Consider the following 16,366-nt stretch of genomic DNA (forward strand, 5'->3'; position numbering starts at 1 on the left):
CGGTGGAGCGGTGCGGGGCTGGTGGTGGCGGCCGGCGAGCGGCGCGGCAAGCCTTAATGGCGTTCGGCCGCGTTCGCTTGTCGCGGAGCGGCGTGCGGGCGGCGAGGCGGGCGCAGGGGTGATGGAACGGCTCGGCAGGCGTGGGTGGCGGCAGTGGCGAGCACAGGGCGGTGCTGTTGCTAGGCGACGGGCGGCGCGGAGAACGCACGTGGGCGGGGCCGGGAGCAGTGGCGAGCGGGACCAGGGCGGCCGGTGAGTGGCGCGGCCACACGGTGCGCGTGCGCACCCGAGCGTCGAGGCGGCGCGCGGCACGGCGGCTCAGCGAGGCGGGGCGTACGGCGTGTCGCGGCGCGCGCGGCGCAGCGTACCGAGCGCGGCGAGCTCGTGCGCGCGCTGTCGCGGCTCGCGCGTCGTGTGCAGCGGGCGGCAGCAGCGGCGCGCGCGCGTGCGTGTGCGCGGGCCGCGCGTGGGCAGGCCAGGACAGGACGCGCGTGCTGGAGCAGCGAGCTGCTGCGGCCGCGGACGTTGCGGTGGGCGGAGCACGTGCGCGCGCGTGCGCATGCAGTGGCGCTCGCGCAGTGGGGCAGGAGGCGCGGTGGCGGGTGCGCGGGCCCGGGGAAGCACGGCGCGCGGGGCGAGCGAGGTCGGGGAGCGGGGCCGGGCGTGAGCGCGGTTCGTGCGGCGTTCGGACGCGTGTGGAAGCGGGGCAGAGGAGGGAGAAGGAGAAGGGAGGAAGGAGAGAGGGAGAGGAAAAGAAAAATTGGAGAAAAGAAAATGGAAAAAGAAATGGAAAAAGAAATGGAAAAATGAGAAGGAAAAAGGGGAAAAGGGAGAGAGGAGAGAGAGGGGGGAGATTCGCGCCGGCGCTGATCGCGGCGACGACCGCGGGGCCGGTCGGCCACGCTCAGCGGTCGCGTGCGCGCGCGGACGAGGCCACAGGAAAATGGGGTCGGGGGTTTGGAAATCTGACGTTTGGAACAGAGCAAGATTCCGGGAATTAGGATTCAGGGTTTTAGGGAATTTTGAGCTCAACGATGAAAAGTTTTTAAAGAAAATATTTTTGCGCGTGATTTAATTTTGATAAATTTTCGGGATGTCACATAACCACATAAATTTACATATAAATTATCCAAATATGCTTTTATTAAAAACTAAAGTAAGCTCCAAATCTCAATTTAAATTATATAAATATAAAAAATATAAAAGTGCATCAATATAAAATTCTAAATTACTATTTTTATCATTATTAAAATACTACCCATATGTGTGTCACCATGTATTCATGTATATGGTGGAAGAGATAAGAATGACAATTCACAAACAAATGGTTCAATTAAATATATATCAAACATACATAGAGGTGTGATGAAAAATAAAATCTATTGTAACTAAATAATGGTAAATATATAGTATAGAGTATGTGTTAGAATATTTAATAGACGAAAGAGGTCGTGAAATAGATAATTAAGTCTTATTTTTATATTAACCCGTGCGGAAGCACGGGTTGGCTAGTTTAACTAATTGTTGGTCAATACAAAGTTTCATGTTCAAATCCTAATATCCCTACTTAAGAATAGGAGGGGGATATAAGTAGAGGATGTCTGATAAGTTCAATGATTGAGAATGCTATATGGTATTGGTACTTATCCCTCCGTTCACAGTCCACAACTATTGTCAGCGACATAGTGAGTTGTTCCGTTATGGTTGATGAATTTTGAGTAGACAATCAAGCTGGTTGTGTGTGCTTCGATCACATTTATCCACGAATTTTTAGAAACTACTCCTTCCATTCCAAATTATAATTTATTTGACTTTTTAACCCCAAATTTGACCACTTGTATTATTCAGAAAATTTGTACAAAATAGTCAAATTTAAGTCATTCTTAAAGAACTTTTATTAATAAAACAAGCCACAACAAAAGAAGTAGTATTTTGCACAAATTTTTGAATAAAATGAGTAGCGAAACTTGTGGTAAAAAAAGTCAAACGGATTATAATTTGGAATGGAAAGGAATATGCCCCTTAAAATTACTAATGGTGCAAAAGCACATGTTGGTGTACACTAGTATATCTATCCATACATCATCACTCCACAAGGAATTTATTAATGGAAGACATGACAAGTACCACAATAAGTGATATTCTTCTTGAAACCTAATTTATGGGTCTTATTTAGATATGCAATCCCAACTAAAGCCTATGATGCTGCTATCTTGAATCTTTTAGTGATTCAGTTGTCCTATAAAAAGCGATAAGAAAAGGAATGACTAATTGGCTCTGATAGGAATCTATGACATTGAAACATATACCCCCATTCACGCTTTGTAACAATTCTTAACAACGCAGTCTACCACACATGTTCACACTGAGTCTTTCTTTCCGAGATAAATTAGCTTCACTCAACTGCAGCTGATGATTGCGTGAGCAGATAATCAAGCCGGCTGCTAACCTAGTTTAGGCCTCTAATATAGCTTGTTCCTGTACTAAGAACATATTTTCCATTAAAAAGAAGACGAATCTATTTGTTCGGTCCACTTTGTGATGTTAACAAGCAGCGTGACAATTAAATTAAAGTGGAACGACACAATTGTGGTCATATTCAATAGCATTCCATCCTTACTCATGAAACTTGGCGTATTGTGGTCAGTGCGCTTTCTTTCAAAAGAATAAGGGAAAATCAAATTCGGATTTGAAAGAGCTAGGCAGCTAGCCAAGCCCCAACAGAGGATAACAAGGCTCAGCTGAGGTAAGATAGCACTAAAATTATACTACATTTTGAATTATTTTTGAAAAAATAATGACATCAACTTCCCAAGAAACTTTTACACTTTTAATCATTAGATTTGGTTATAGGATTTGTATTTTGTCCCCACGCAATGGCTTTTATTCTCAAGACAAGACCTCAGCATATCCTAATCCAACTGCAAAACGAGGGAGTGGAAACGCTGGAGTTACCACCACTCCATTTTCATGCTGTTAGCGAAAACATGCATGCTGCCACTCGAAAGTAGTATAGGCTAAGATGAAAAAGAGAGCTTTAGCATTGCATCAAAGTGGCATGCATCCATTTTACAAGGCAAGACCATAGTCCCAACCGCATCCATGGAAAACCCTCCCCACCCCCAAGTTCACAACTCCCCAACACGCCCAAATCAACCCCCATAACCTGACGATCATCCGGATGCTTTGCAAACCGTGTCATCCCAAAGCTTTTTTTGCACATGCCCTTGCCGCCCTCCTCCAACCCCAGCTCTTGCTTGTCCAAAACATTCTTTGGTGGCCTCTAAATCTCTACAGCTAAGAATAGTACTCCTACAGATTAAGGCCTCCCTGCACGCACGCGCAGCCGCTGCAGCGCCCTTTGTCTCCTCCCCTGTCCTGCTACTCCATCCACCCGGCGGCATCATCGCTGAGCTGTGACCGGCCTGCAACACCGCCACCTTGTCTCGCCTTAAGTTTTCAAAAAAAAACCTTGTCTCGCCTTTTCCTCTCACAGCCCCAGCAGGATGTAGTAGACGAGCGTGATGGGCAGCGCGATGAGCATGCCGAAGATGACCCTGCAAATGCCAAAGCCAAAGCCAAACGGCAGGTGAGACAAAACCCCTGACGGATCGTCGTGGGCGGAGCAGAGCACAGGGTGGTCGAGAGCGCTTACGCCGTGCTGAGGATGTCGGGGTGCACGCCGTACTCCTTGGCGAAGACGAAGGGGACAATGCCCTGCGGCAGCGCGGCCTGCTCGTCGTCGTCGTCAGAGTAAACAAAACGAGCGTCAGCCAGAGAGAGAGAGAGAGAGAGAGAGAGAGAGAGAGGAGAACGGTGCTGGTTGGGCGTGCAAAAGTCTAAAGGGAAAGGCGAGCTGTGCCGGGCTTTACCGGCACAGGGGGCATTTCGATCGGCATGCCCGGCCGGCCACTCGAAGGCTGTTGGGTTCTTGCTTTCGAATTTTTTTTGTTGGAATAAAAGGGGGTTCTTGTCAGTGGCGTGCCTGTGGTTCGTTTGTGCGGTTGGTCGGTTGGTTGGGTCGTGAGGTTTTTGGTGGTGGTTTGGGTTTGGTTTTTGGGTTACCTGGACGATGGCGACGTGGAGGAGCGTGCCGCGGAGGCCGACGGCGAAGGAGGCGGCGGCCATGACGGCCGGGCCGGTCAGGAACCGCACGGCCATGGCGAACGTCGCCACCTTGTTCCCGCACGCGATGATCCGCGGCTGCAGCGCCATGAACAGACCTGCACGGTGGTGTCAGTCAGTGACTCGTCGGGAGCACGAATAAGATTCATCTACTGTTCCATAGGTGGACTGGCGGAGGTACAAGAGAGCACGGACCGAGACTGAACATGGCCATGCCGAGGCCGGCGTCGGAGAGGATCGAGATGGACTTGAGGATGATCGCCGGCATCTCGAAGTTCCACCTGCATGCCAGACGAGCAGAGCAGATTAGTGAAGGAGAAGGACCGAATCGAATGGAACGCCATTGGTGAACACGGGACCTCGCCTCGCCGGCGGAGGGGGTCAGTAGTTAGTTACCGGAAGCAGACGAGCGACCAGATGAGGCCGATGAGGCTGGAGTAGGTGTTGGGGTTGCGGATCAGCTTGCGCCACACCATGATGAGGATGAGCCGCGTCATCACGCTCGTCGGCGGCATCGCCGCGGGCGCCCCCGCGCCGACTGCATTCCCCTGACCGGCCTTCTCGTCGCCGGCCTCCGCGTCCCTCTCCGCGCCGCCCCGGTTCCCGAAGCTGAAGTCGTCGCGCTCCGCCGCGAAGTCCTCGCCCCTCTCCTTCCTCCCGTCCGCCGCAACTGCACCGTCAACGGAACGGAAGTTTGAGCATGCGGCGCCGCCGAGCAGAACGCGGCAACCGGTGAGTGGGGAAAAAAAACGATACGACGCTACCTTTCCGCGGGGAGGCAACGGCCATGCGGACCTCCTTGACGGCGGCGGCGTCGTTGTACTCGGCGTTGCCGTTGCCGAAGACGTCGGACACGGGCGACGCGCTGGAGCTCCAGACGAACATGTGCAGGTCCTTGCCGTCCTCGCCCTTGGCCTGCCCGTTGGCCGCCTTCTTAGGCCCCTTGGCGGGCGGCGGCGCCATGGCCGGGTTGGGCGCCGGGTACTGGCCGTACTTGGTAGCCTTCCCCGGCGCGTCCTCCTCGTAGTTGGACGGCCTGGGCGTGGCGCCGGTGCGCACCCCGAAGGCGTCCCCGGCGGCGAAGTTGGAGCTGCGGCCGACCATGGAGTAGAAGTCGGTGTGGTTGAAGCTGGAGCCCCGCGGCGTGGGGTTCCGCGACGACTGCAGCGAGTAGATCTCGGCGTTGGTCAGGTTGCTGGGGCGCGGCGTGGTGCCGGAGAAGCCCATGGAGCGGCGCGAGTAGATGTCGGAGCGCGAGGCGTTGGAGCGGCGCACGGTGACGTGAATCTTGCCGTCCTCCTTGACCTCGGCCTCCGTCTCGATGGCGTCGTTCCGGCCGTCGAGCGAGACGACGTCGGGGTCGACGACGATGGAGGCGATGGCGCCGGCGGTGTCCGGGAACTGCTCGGTGATGAGGATCCGGGCGCCGCGGTACTCGAACAGGAAGAGCATGAGCGTGTACCAGATGATGCACTGGAGCACGACGATCTGCACCATGAGGCTGCCGGAGAAGTCGCCGTACATGCCCTTGAGCAGCGGGATGCCCATGACCAGCGTGTTGGGCAGCGTGGAGAGGGAGAAGAGCGTGATGGTCCACTCGAGGCAGCCCCGGCGGGAGAGGTAGCTCCAGGCGGTGAGCAGCGCGAGGACGATGAGCTTCTGGAGCGTGTCGGCGGCGATGAAGCGGAGGTTCATTGTGTAGGGGTTGTTGGTGGAGATGAAGTGGAAGGAGAGAAGAGGCACCGCGAAGAGCGCCACGAAGCGGTTGATCCCGGAGCACTGGTCCGGGGTGAAGATGCGCCACCACCGGACGGAGCCGTACGCCAGGATCATGGCCACGTACAGCGGCACCATGGCCGTCATCACGTGGTAGAAGTCCGTGCCCGTGATCATCTTGCCGCCGCGCTCGCCGCCGCCGCTACGCCAAGGTCACAGCGAGCAGCTTGCTCCTCGGCGTGGGTGCGTCCGCCGGGGAACGCGGTTGGTGGCGCCGGCGGCGTGGTGCGGCGGTGATGAGTGGGTGGAGGCCTGGAGCCGCGGCGGAGTACTGGAGTGGGAGGCAGGCGGGGGAGCCACTGAGGGAGGGAGGGGAGAGGGCGGAGGCGCGGGTGTCATTATTTATACACATCAGATGGGCACGGCGCACACACCCTGACATGAAGATGGGCCGTGGCCCGTGGGTCGAAGGAATGTAAAAATTGGGGTTCAAATGTCCTCCTAGATTATTTTTTCAAAAAAAAATCTATTTCGTGACAAAGAAATGGAAATGACATTTTTTTGGGTAGTCTGACCGAAAGTTATCCCATGCACTGTTGAATTGGGTGAAGATCGGTTATCCCATACGGAAATTTGGACCAGTATAGGAAGCTTGATCAACTTCATTTATAATACGAAGTAATTGGGTGATAAATACAGCACATTAGAGCAAGTATAATAATTGGTTTGACTAATGCTGAGGCGAGGAGAAAGTAGAGAAGAACTAGGTTGTAAGCTTATAACCGATAAATTTTGTGAGAGAGATAGGTTTCCACCCAATTTTTTGGTTTGGTTGTTTGGTTTGGTCTGGCTTGAGTCAATTACGGGTGGGACCGGTCCGGATTAGAGTCAATTACATATGGGCCTTAGTCCATCTTGTATGCGAGTCTGACCAACCCTCTCCGTCCACGACTCGATCACGTAGATTTTTACAAATTAATACACGGGCACCAATATATATCCAATGCATATACCAACTTTGTCCGTAGCAACGCACGAGCATAGTTACCTAGTATATTAATATATAAGCATACAACCGATAAATTTTGTGAGAAAGATAAGTGAGTCATATATTAATGGTGAAGAGCTAACTGCTGTACTAGTGAGCTAAGCATGTGTTTGGTTCCTAGACGGGTTGGGTCGAACCTTGCATTTTTGGGTTGGATCTAACCCATTTCGTGTTTGGCCACGAGAGATGGATCAATCTAATTTTTTGTTTGAGTAGGATAAGCTATAAAAATTCTTACAGCCAATAGCTAACAATATTATTAACCTTTGTTAAGAGTGGAGTACACATTTTTTGGTTCCTACAATGGCCTGCTCTATTTAATTTGCACCAGGGCGACACCATACAGTGAACCAAAGCTCCAGCCAGTAACCCAATCCGCGAAAACAAAATTCTCAAGTCGAGGAGCGAGCAAAACTCCCGTACGGCTCCCACGCCGCGCCGCGCCGCGCCGCGCCGCGCCGACAGGGCAACCAAAAAGCTGCGACGCGACTCCAAGGACGCCCCCGAATAATCAAACCGCCCAGCTGCGCCCCGCGCGCGTCGGGCGCCGCGCTCCTGCGCCCTCCGCGCAGCTGCCCGTCGCGCGTCGCGGCGCGCGGACCGAACGAAAAAGAAAAGCTGGCGGGCGCGAGCGCCGGTGAGCCGCGTGCCCGCATGCTGCAGGGTCTCGCGCTCGCAGCGGCGTCGTGGCCAGGAGGAGGGAACGATTGGCGAAAGCTCGCCGGGCGCCTTCCTCCTCCTCAGCCGTCGCTGGCACACACGCACGCACACGGGCCGGGCTGCAGATGGGCACCGAGGTTTTTCTACGCCGGTGGTCCAGCCGGGCGCGCCGCAGTTGTTTATCGCCGGCTCGAGCTTCGTTCCAGCTTGCGCTTTCTTTTTCTCCTGCTCGGTGTCTGCGCTTCACGCTGCCACTGCTCTGCTCTTGTAGCACCAGCCACGGATGGACGAAAAGATCGTAGGCCTCCCTCGAATACACCCGCCCGCCCCAAAAGTGAGGCTTGTGTGTGTGGCAGGCTTTTGTGCGCGCGCTGTCTCCGTAAACCTGGTCTCCGATGGTTTTTGTAAGGTTTGTTCGTACGTGAGGGCTGGATAAAGCTACTGTCACCTTTCTTCAAAAAATAAAAATAAAAATATTGTCAGGGTAGCTTCACTGGCCTTGTCCATTTGGAAATTTTTGGACGCTGGAGAGGGGCATACGAGATGCGACAGTGCCGTTAGCTTAGCAGTGGGTGGGGCAGATGTGATGCCGCGCGATCCAATCGCACTGGACCTAACATTACTCTGGTATATATATGTCTACTACGTATCACTGGTTGTTGTATGTCTCTCGTCCGTTCATCATCCTATTGAGCTCATGAGTCATGCCTATCCATGTACTTCACTCATGTATGTTGTCATCGACTATTCGACTATATATCTACTCTCAACAAATCCTCCCGATCGATTCTCCTACCGCCTACTGGATCTTTACCACAACTCCTCATTGTGACAGAACCGTCAAATTAAAACTCTAATTAAGCGTAATGACCATCATTTGAACACATCGGGCGCATTAGCTTAACGGCTTAATTTGGCGGTCCTTTCTCAACCCACGGCCCGATCGAAACAACACCGGTTGTCTCACGCGATGGTGGGCGCAGATGGTACAAGCACGACAAAATACTTGAAAATACAAGAGTGATCACGACACGAAACATTTAGTTTTACAAACCGAGTTCTAATACATAAATAATTTACAAAATTTATATTCACATAGACGTAACTGAAGTCGATTACAGGATCCTACAACAAACCCAGCTTACATCAGCTCTGATTCTTCCCGACCGGTCTGACCGGTTCACCCAACCGGTCGAACCGGTCGGCACCAAGCTGCCGACTCCACCGGTCAGACCGGTCCCACGGACCGGTCTGCACAAAACAGAAAGGCTGCACACTCAGCTCACAAGTGTACAACTCGACAGCGCCCTAACCTAAGGGTCCCGCTCCTCGACCTGCCACCCCTCTGCATCCCGGCGGATGAACTTGACACAACAGGGGCAGAAATCGACGTCCGGGTGTCCTGTAATAATAAATGTGGCAACAAACCCTGAGTATTCTAATACTCAGCAAGGCTTACCCGACCTGTGGGTATAACTTAGCCCACCTAACTAGACATGCAAGGCTTTTGGCTGGTGATTATTTTGCAGAAACTGCGGCTAAAGTAAGTCCTTACTTTCATGATTTTAGCTCAGATTGTATATATAATCTAACCATGATCTATTATTAGCATAAACTAACTATAGCAAACATGGTGGAGCAACATGTATAAAAATCAATATAGAAGAACCTTATATTAATCACTTATCATCCCTACTCGTACTACGCTGCGACACGGTGATCAAGGTGCTCATATCCGAGAGCGACTGACGGCGAATCGATCCGATTTAACCTTGCAAGGTGGACCTAACCAACACGGCACGTATTTGCCCCGTCGGACTATACATGTCAACCATTCCCCTCCCCGCCTCGAACTACAGGAACCAGCCCAACGACATATGGTCAGCCGAGCTCAACGTGAGACCACCAAAAGTAAACATATGCATCCCAATTCTCCGCGACTACTCGACTCGCCCCAGGAGTTGGGTGCGGGTTCCTGTATTTTCGAAGCAAGCCAGTACTCGGCTTACCGGTTTCGACTACCTCCTACTCCCGGTATGCGGTTAGTACAGTTCAAACATGATCAGCAGGGCCAACAACGGCTCGGTCCTTAACCGACACAGACGGGACTAAGACACCCAGGAACCCTGTTCTGCTGCCATACCTATACATCATTATTCCCCGTCCGGTCTCAATTCTACATTTATTCAACATCAAACTCACCACTCAAGTACTGGAATATGAATACATCTTATATCTCGCGAGTAACCGGAAATTACTCGACTTCTAACATCCTACATCTCGCGAGTGCAGGAGACCACACGTCTTCTACCGGGAACATTAAGCATAGCACTTCTATCGTCCTATACACACTAGTATAACTCAGGGAATTCTAGGGATCATGCAACTAGGGTTCCAAACAATTCCTGAACTTAATGCACAAGTATTAGAAACATATATAGGTGTCATAATTTAAAATACTAGGATGTGCACCGGGGCTTGCCTTGCATCTATTGCTCAACACTGGGGTGAGTTGGGCCATGGGCCGACTCCCCGCGAATCTCCTCCTGCGGGGCTTGCCCCTGCGGCTCCTGTGGCTCCGCAACCACCTCGTATACGACCTCCTCCGCCGCGGCTGCTACACGTATGCATATGCGTATGACATGAGAATGCAGGCATGATTCATAAAAATTTACCACTAACAATTAACCAAACAAATTTCCAACTAACCTCACCAACAAACCCTAAATTACCCCTCTCAGCACAGCTATACCGGTCAGACCGATCCACCCGACCGGTCAGACCGGTCCTACTTAACCCACCGTGACACCGGTCAGACCGGTCCCTCCGACCGGTCAGACCGGTCCTAACCAGACCAGAACCTAGAACCCTTGGCGCGGCGAAAATCTCCCCCAACTCCAAATACCTCCTAGGATCTAGTTCAGGGGTTCATGTGGATGCTTTTGGACCAGAGGAAACCACCTAAAACCTTCTAGAACAAGAGATCGATCCAAACTCCTAAATTACCTTGAATAAGTACTTTTCACGTGAAGGACATGAATCTCCTGCTCCCCAAGGGTGGAATCGAGGAGAAGATGACCCCCCACACTGATTTGATCCTCCCCCGGCCTTGGTATCCGTTGGAGAGTAAGGATTTGGGTTCTAGGGTTTGGGTCTGGGGTGGGGAGAGAGAGCTCTGGAGGCGAGCTAAGAGAGTTGGGTGAGGGCGTGTGTTCTGGTGAGGGAGTGAGAGAGAGATTTAAATGCTGTGAGGCCCAACCCGACCAACTCGGGATAGACCGGTCAGACCGGTCGCCCATACCGGTCAGACCGGTCCGGGCTGAACTGGCCCAGGCTGATAGAAACAACTTGGGTGCTTTGTCGCGGGGTTTGAAGCTAATGACCGTGATTAATTTAATTAACTAGTGAATTAACACCTGAGTGTTACTCCCATCCCCTACTTCCATCAACTTGTTCGTGCCGGGTTCGGGCCGTCCCATTCCCATCTTGAGTTCCTGGTCGTCTCCTGACACCGGATGGTTCACTTAACTTCCACGCGAGTTCGACGTTGTCACTTTATTCATATCGATGATCATATCTAACCCGATCGCCATGCGTCTACTTTTCACTTACACGCACTAGTCTCAACTCTCAAACCCCAAAGAACGGAATTCAAAAGCTGAGAAATTAAATTTAACTGGCTCGCTAATACAAGAAGCTGCTTGTACTAATGTACTATATAGCAAAACCTGTAACACTAAGTGCATGCGCAACCTCACACCTACCAGGCCACATTCACTTATCTGTTAGTACTTCCTAGTATATGCGAAATGACGCCTTGTTTCTGTTCGATGGCTTTCTAGCTAGCGAAATGATTAAAGTAGGGAACGCAAAAAGGAAGAGCAGCGATGATGAGTGAAGAAAGGCTCGCTCTGCTGCCTTGCTAGCCAGCTAGCTGAGCCTCTTCAGGGGCGGTCGGATCAACAGATGACTAGTATTCCCTCCGTCCACAAAAGAATGTAATTTTCATTTTGGAATAAGTCAAACTATTTAAATGTTGACTAAAATTATAGAAAAAATAATAATATTTATGATATAGAATAAGTACCATTAGTTTAGTTATAGAATATATTTTTTATAAAAAATATATTTGAAGACAAACATTGGTACTATTTACTATAAATTGAATCAAACTCGAACTAGTTTGATCGGCACGGATCCTATAATTATATTTTTTTATGGACGAAGGAAGTACTTGTCAAGATTCCAAATGCTCTCGTCCCTCCTCCCTCTGCTGCAAAAGGAGGGCAACAAAGATCATTAGGCCACGTTCCTGCCTTAAGTAGAAGCCCTTTGGGCAAAGCGATGGCCTCTGACGGGCACGTTCTGGTGTTGGTGCGTGCGTCACGAATTGCATGTCTGTCCCGTGGAATGTGGGATCTGGGCTCCCGAGATGAGCCCCCATCCAAGCCTGTGTTCCCGGAAATTGAACTGTTTCAGGCTTGCAGCTGTGCGTGTGGAAGCAGAACTCAGTGGTGGGGACTGGGGCTATGATTTCAGCTAGCTCATGTGGTAGCCGTAGGGGCATGGGATGGCCGGATGGGGGGTCTTTCCCTCGTATGCCTAGACATAGCAGCCCACACGAACACGACGGCATATTCTGCGAGAGCGTGACGTGGTCTCGATTCCAGAGCAAGTGAAGTGAAGAAGCAAGTGCTCGCTCGTGGTGTGGGTGCCGTGGCCCATGGGGCACAACACACAAGTTGGGGCGAGCACGAGCACGAGCACGAGCACGAGCCCGTGCCGGAGCCAGCCGTCCCGGTGCCAACGCCGGCCGGCCGGGGAGAGAGATCGCCGGCATGGGCTTCCGGTGCCGGGGACCAGGCCCGGCTCTGGGCCTAAGCAGGAGGGGCGACCGCCTAGGGCCCACGGTTGAGGGGGGGCAGGATCAAATATGTACTATACAATATCGATACACATGAGTATAGGCCCAACAGCAACTGGCTGTAGATCGCTTGGCTCGGCATACAGAAAAGAACTAAAGCGTCGAGTCATCCATCCGTCGTCACGTCGCTTCGCATCGCAGACTTCGTGCTCCTGCCTTTTTTTGGTTGCCGCCGCCCGCCTGCCCGGCGTCCGTCCGACCGTCCGGCGACGCTGGTGTCTGGCTATCCGGTGATCGCCTGCTGCCGGCCTGCCTTGAATCGTGACACATTGACTCATCCCCTCCACGCCGCAGCAACCTTTTGCAATCAGCAACAGCAAATCGCCGGTGAGTAACTATAACTAATCTAATAATTATTACTTTGTGACTATTAGACTCTGTTAGATACTTAGATTTCTAGGTTTAAACTTCTAACTTTACTGTTTATTTCCTTTACAATTTAGGTGTTAGAATGTTACCTAAAGAAGCATTTGTCGGGATAATGTTATATTACAATTTAGGTTTAAACTTCTAATGTTCTAATTTTCTTATTATTTATTTATAAAGTATTTGAGGTAATTATATTAGCTTTTTTCTATTCTTTTAGTTTGTATATACTATCAATAATGTTCTTCACAAATTAAATATATATTATTAGTACTAATATCTTTTTTATCATGTTACAAATTAAAAAAAATATTTAGCCTAAAGGGCTCATAGCGTCTGGTTCGCTCTAGGGCCCTCGAATTCATAGTGCCGGCCTTGCCGGGGACTCCATGCCATGTCTGGCCTTGCCTGATTCTCTGCATCGCTGGCAAGCTCCCTGCCGGATCATCTGCCGTGGAAAAAAAATGAGAGACAGATGGATCGCGACGCATTGAGTGGGCGATGTGCGTCGATATCCTCTTCTGGGTCCATTGGAGATTCAGAGCTTTGCTTGCCTGAGAAACCAAAGAGCTACACCGAATCCGGGAACGGAGCTGATCGGTCTGGTGTGGCGCCCACTGGCAGTATCATTGCTGTCACACTCACGCTGGCCCAAGTAGGACTATTCAAAGCGTCCGTGCACCTAATCGTTTAAGAAAAAAAACGTCCGTGCACATTTTAACTTGGCATCCCTCCAAGTCACACATACTAATCATACACTAATATTGCTTCAAGGATTTTTCTCTCTCTCTTTTCTTTTATTTTTGGCCTTTTGCACTTGGAAAATGCTGCCACGTGTCCCGGCTACACATTCCCCTGCCCGCACCCGTTGACAGGATCTCTCTTGATCCTCGCGACCCGATAGTTCACGCGCACATACTCGACACGTACTGCCTAGAGGTTCGCGACAGGCTTCATTTCTTTTCTTTTCTTTTTTTCTCTCTCGCTAGAGTAACGAAAAAAAAAAGAAAGCGCGAGGCCCACATGGTCCACATGGACCCTTGCGTTCCCAAAGCGCGGCGGCAGCCGCGTCGGAGAGGGAGGCCCAGCTCGGGAAAGGGAGCCTTGGCTGGCTTTGGCCCAGAGGCGGCGGCGCACGGGGACGGGGGGCAGGCAGCAGCTGCGACGAGCCCGTCGACGCGCACCGAGCGCGAGAGAGGAGGTGTGGGCGCGCATGTCGTGGACAGAATTATGGGAGTCGATGCCACTGAGCTATCGTATCGGTAAACCCATTGCAGTTGCAGGGGCCAAGTCTGATCAGTGGAGTGCTTCGTGCACGTCGGTCTGGTCCAGCCGTCCAGCAAAGGTACCAGCACCCGCTAAATGCTTTTTGGTAAAACTAAAACAAAATGAAAGTTTGCGGTACAGGACATGTGCGAAGAACTTTTGCCTTTTGAAGTTTGGGTAGTATTATTTCGTGGTCACTTTTTGACATGCCACATGGAAATGGTGTGCTCTGAACGGTTTCGTGTTATGCATTCGTCTATAACTTGTTTTAAATCTTATTACTCTCTTCCTCCCAAATTATAGGTCGTTTTAGCCGATCTAGAAATATAAATTTTGTTATGTATCCAAACACAAATGTATATTTAAATATTTGGCAAAATTTATGTATCTAGATTTACTAAAAAAACAACCTATAATTTGAAATGTATGGAGTACTCCTTATACTACATGCAAATTCGGCAACTCTTAGTGAGCTAGTGACAACGTGTCTACCCGATTTGATAACTCTTTCTCAAATTTGACTACAGCTTGTGTTTGTAAACAGAGACTAATAATTCCTCCAGCCTCACGTGAATCCCATAAGCGTCTGCACGTAGCGTTTCTGTTTAACACTCCATACATATTGTAAAGAAAGTCGTTTTGAGTTTATATATCTTAAGTCAAATATTTTAAACTTTGACTATAAATAAATTTTTTTGCGTTGAGTTTGAAAATATAAAAGCGATATAAGTAGATTTATCTTAAAATGTAGTTTCGTAAAAATATATGTTGACTATATGTTATAACTTTTTTAAGAAAAATATTAGTGGTCAAAGTTGTTTTCGAAGACCGTGCCGATATCCGAAATGACTTTCTTTACAATATGGAGGGAACACGTGATTTTCTTTTTTTAAAAAAAGAGAAAAACTTAAGCGTACGCGCACACGTGGGGATGCCGACTATAGGCTCCCCTTTGTTGCCCTGCTATGCTATCCGCTCTCGTCGTTCTGCTGAATCAAGAAACTGTTTGCGGCTCCCCAATCCCCATGAACGCGGGCATGTGCTCCTGCCCGTCCTCATTCCCTGCTCTCAGCCCCATCTAGCACACCGCGGTTTTTGACCGGTTTGACCTCAACACACTGCGCGGCAAAGTCTGACCGGTCAGACCTCGGACGCCACCTCGCTCACCAATAACCAGGGATTTTAGCCCTGCTGCTTGGAGGTTGCAGCAATGGCGTGCGCCGAGAAACGCAGACCAAAGTTCCTGATCATCATCAGGACCACGGCTTTGCAGGCCGCGGATAAGCTTGTTTACTCATGAGCCGAGCTGCTCTAGCTGCCGCACTTGTGGAACCGCGCCGGAGGTCGGCCCTCCGACTCCGAGCGGCGAGCACCGGAGCGCGAGCAGACTCTGCCGTGCTCGCGTTGGAGTTGTGCGCGGGTGCGGTGGCGCCTGCGAGAACCGGGCGCGCGCGCGCGATCTCCATGTCGGGCGGAGATCGTGCGGGATCCCCGGGGACTCGTGGGCCGTGTGCGCATCGGCTGCTCCGTCGTCCTCACCCTCCCCTCGCCACTCGGTCGGTGGTGTCCGCACGCGCGCCGGCAACCTGCTGCTCGTGAGCCATGATTCCGGCGTGAGAGTCCGATGGGAGCCTGAAAGCCGCTGCGGTGGTTTTCAGTGCCCGTCGGGACTCGGCAACGGTGAATCTCGAGCTAGGGGAGGAGTACATGCAGCACGTGAAACATGGGCTGCTACCAGACACACATTTGTACAAGTTTGTGGCATGGATGGATGGTTGATCTCAACAGTTCTCAAAAGCTTTGACCTGGTTGCTAGGCATAGGGGGCGGCTGGCTAGCGGTAGCACCGTAGCAGTCGTCGCCTAGGTGGACAGGATCGCGTGATTCTGGCCAACATTCTTCGGAGTGGATTGGAGGCCACTCAAAGCGTGGCGCCTTTAGGGGGAGCTTGTCCCCAAGTTTTTTAAAAACAAACGGGCGTCTCTCTCTGGTCTGCACCCTTTACCATGCACCTGTGGCTACAGGCAATATTTTTTTTAAAAAAACAAATATTTAAAGAATATAATTTCTGGATCAACCATGGCGAAATTTGGACTGTTCCCAGTTGTGTGTGGTACAAGGAATTTGAACAAACTAGTCCGGCCTGGTAATCCAAATTGGGCCCGAGCCCAAATGGAGATGGAGCACATGCATGGTGTGGCATTCATTGACAACATCACAGCAATCCGGTGAACTGAGAGAGCACAGAGCAGGAACAACAGG

At 51.0% G+C, this 16,366-nt stretch overlaps 1 protein-coding gene across 1 annotated transcript; it reads right to left on the reverse strand.

The window, feature by feature from the left end:
* Positions 1-3,008: 3,008 nt before the first annotated feature.
* On the reverse strand, positions 3,009-6,219 carry LOC120703056 (probable auxin efflux carrier component 1c). Its single transcript, XM_039987065.1, has 6 exons — positions 4,890-6,219; positions 4,522-4,795; positions 4,321-4,406; positions 4,066-4,223; positions 3,656-3,732; positions 3,009-3,557 (listed from the first exon to the last, which is right to left on the reverse strand). The coding sequence occupies exons 1-6, from the start codon at positions 6,016-6,018 to the stop codon at positions 3,491-3,493; spliced, it is 1,791 nt and encodes a 596-aa protein (XP_039842999.1). The 5' UTR covers positions 6,019-6,219; the 3' UTR covers positions 3,009-3,490.
* Between the last annotated feature and the right edge of the window lie 10,147 nt (positions 6,220-16,366).

The sequence above is a fragment of the Panicum virgatum genome, chromosome 4K, assembly GCF_016808335.1.
Source record: "Panicum virgatum strain AP13 chromosome 4K, P.virgatum_v5, whole genome shotgun sequence".
NCBI lineage: Eukaryota > Viridiplantae > Streptophyta > Magnoliopsida > Poales > Poaceae > Panicum > Panicum virgatum.

Excerpts from the sequence above, each read along its gene's own strand:
- LOC120703056 (XM_039987065.1), bottom strand. The coding sequence starts at position 6,018 with ATGATCACGGGCACGGACTTCTACCACGTGATGACGGCCATGGTGCCG. Across the intron at positions 4,407-4,521 it reads TGGTCGCTCGTCTGCTTCCG|GTGGAACTTCGAGATGCCGG; the intron begins GTAACTAACTAC and ends TCTGGCATGCAG. Across the intron at positions 3,733-4,065 it reads TCCACGTCGCCATCGTCCAG|GCCGCGCTGCCGCAGGGCAT; the intron begins GTAACCCAAAAA and ends GACGACGAGCAG.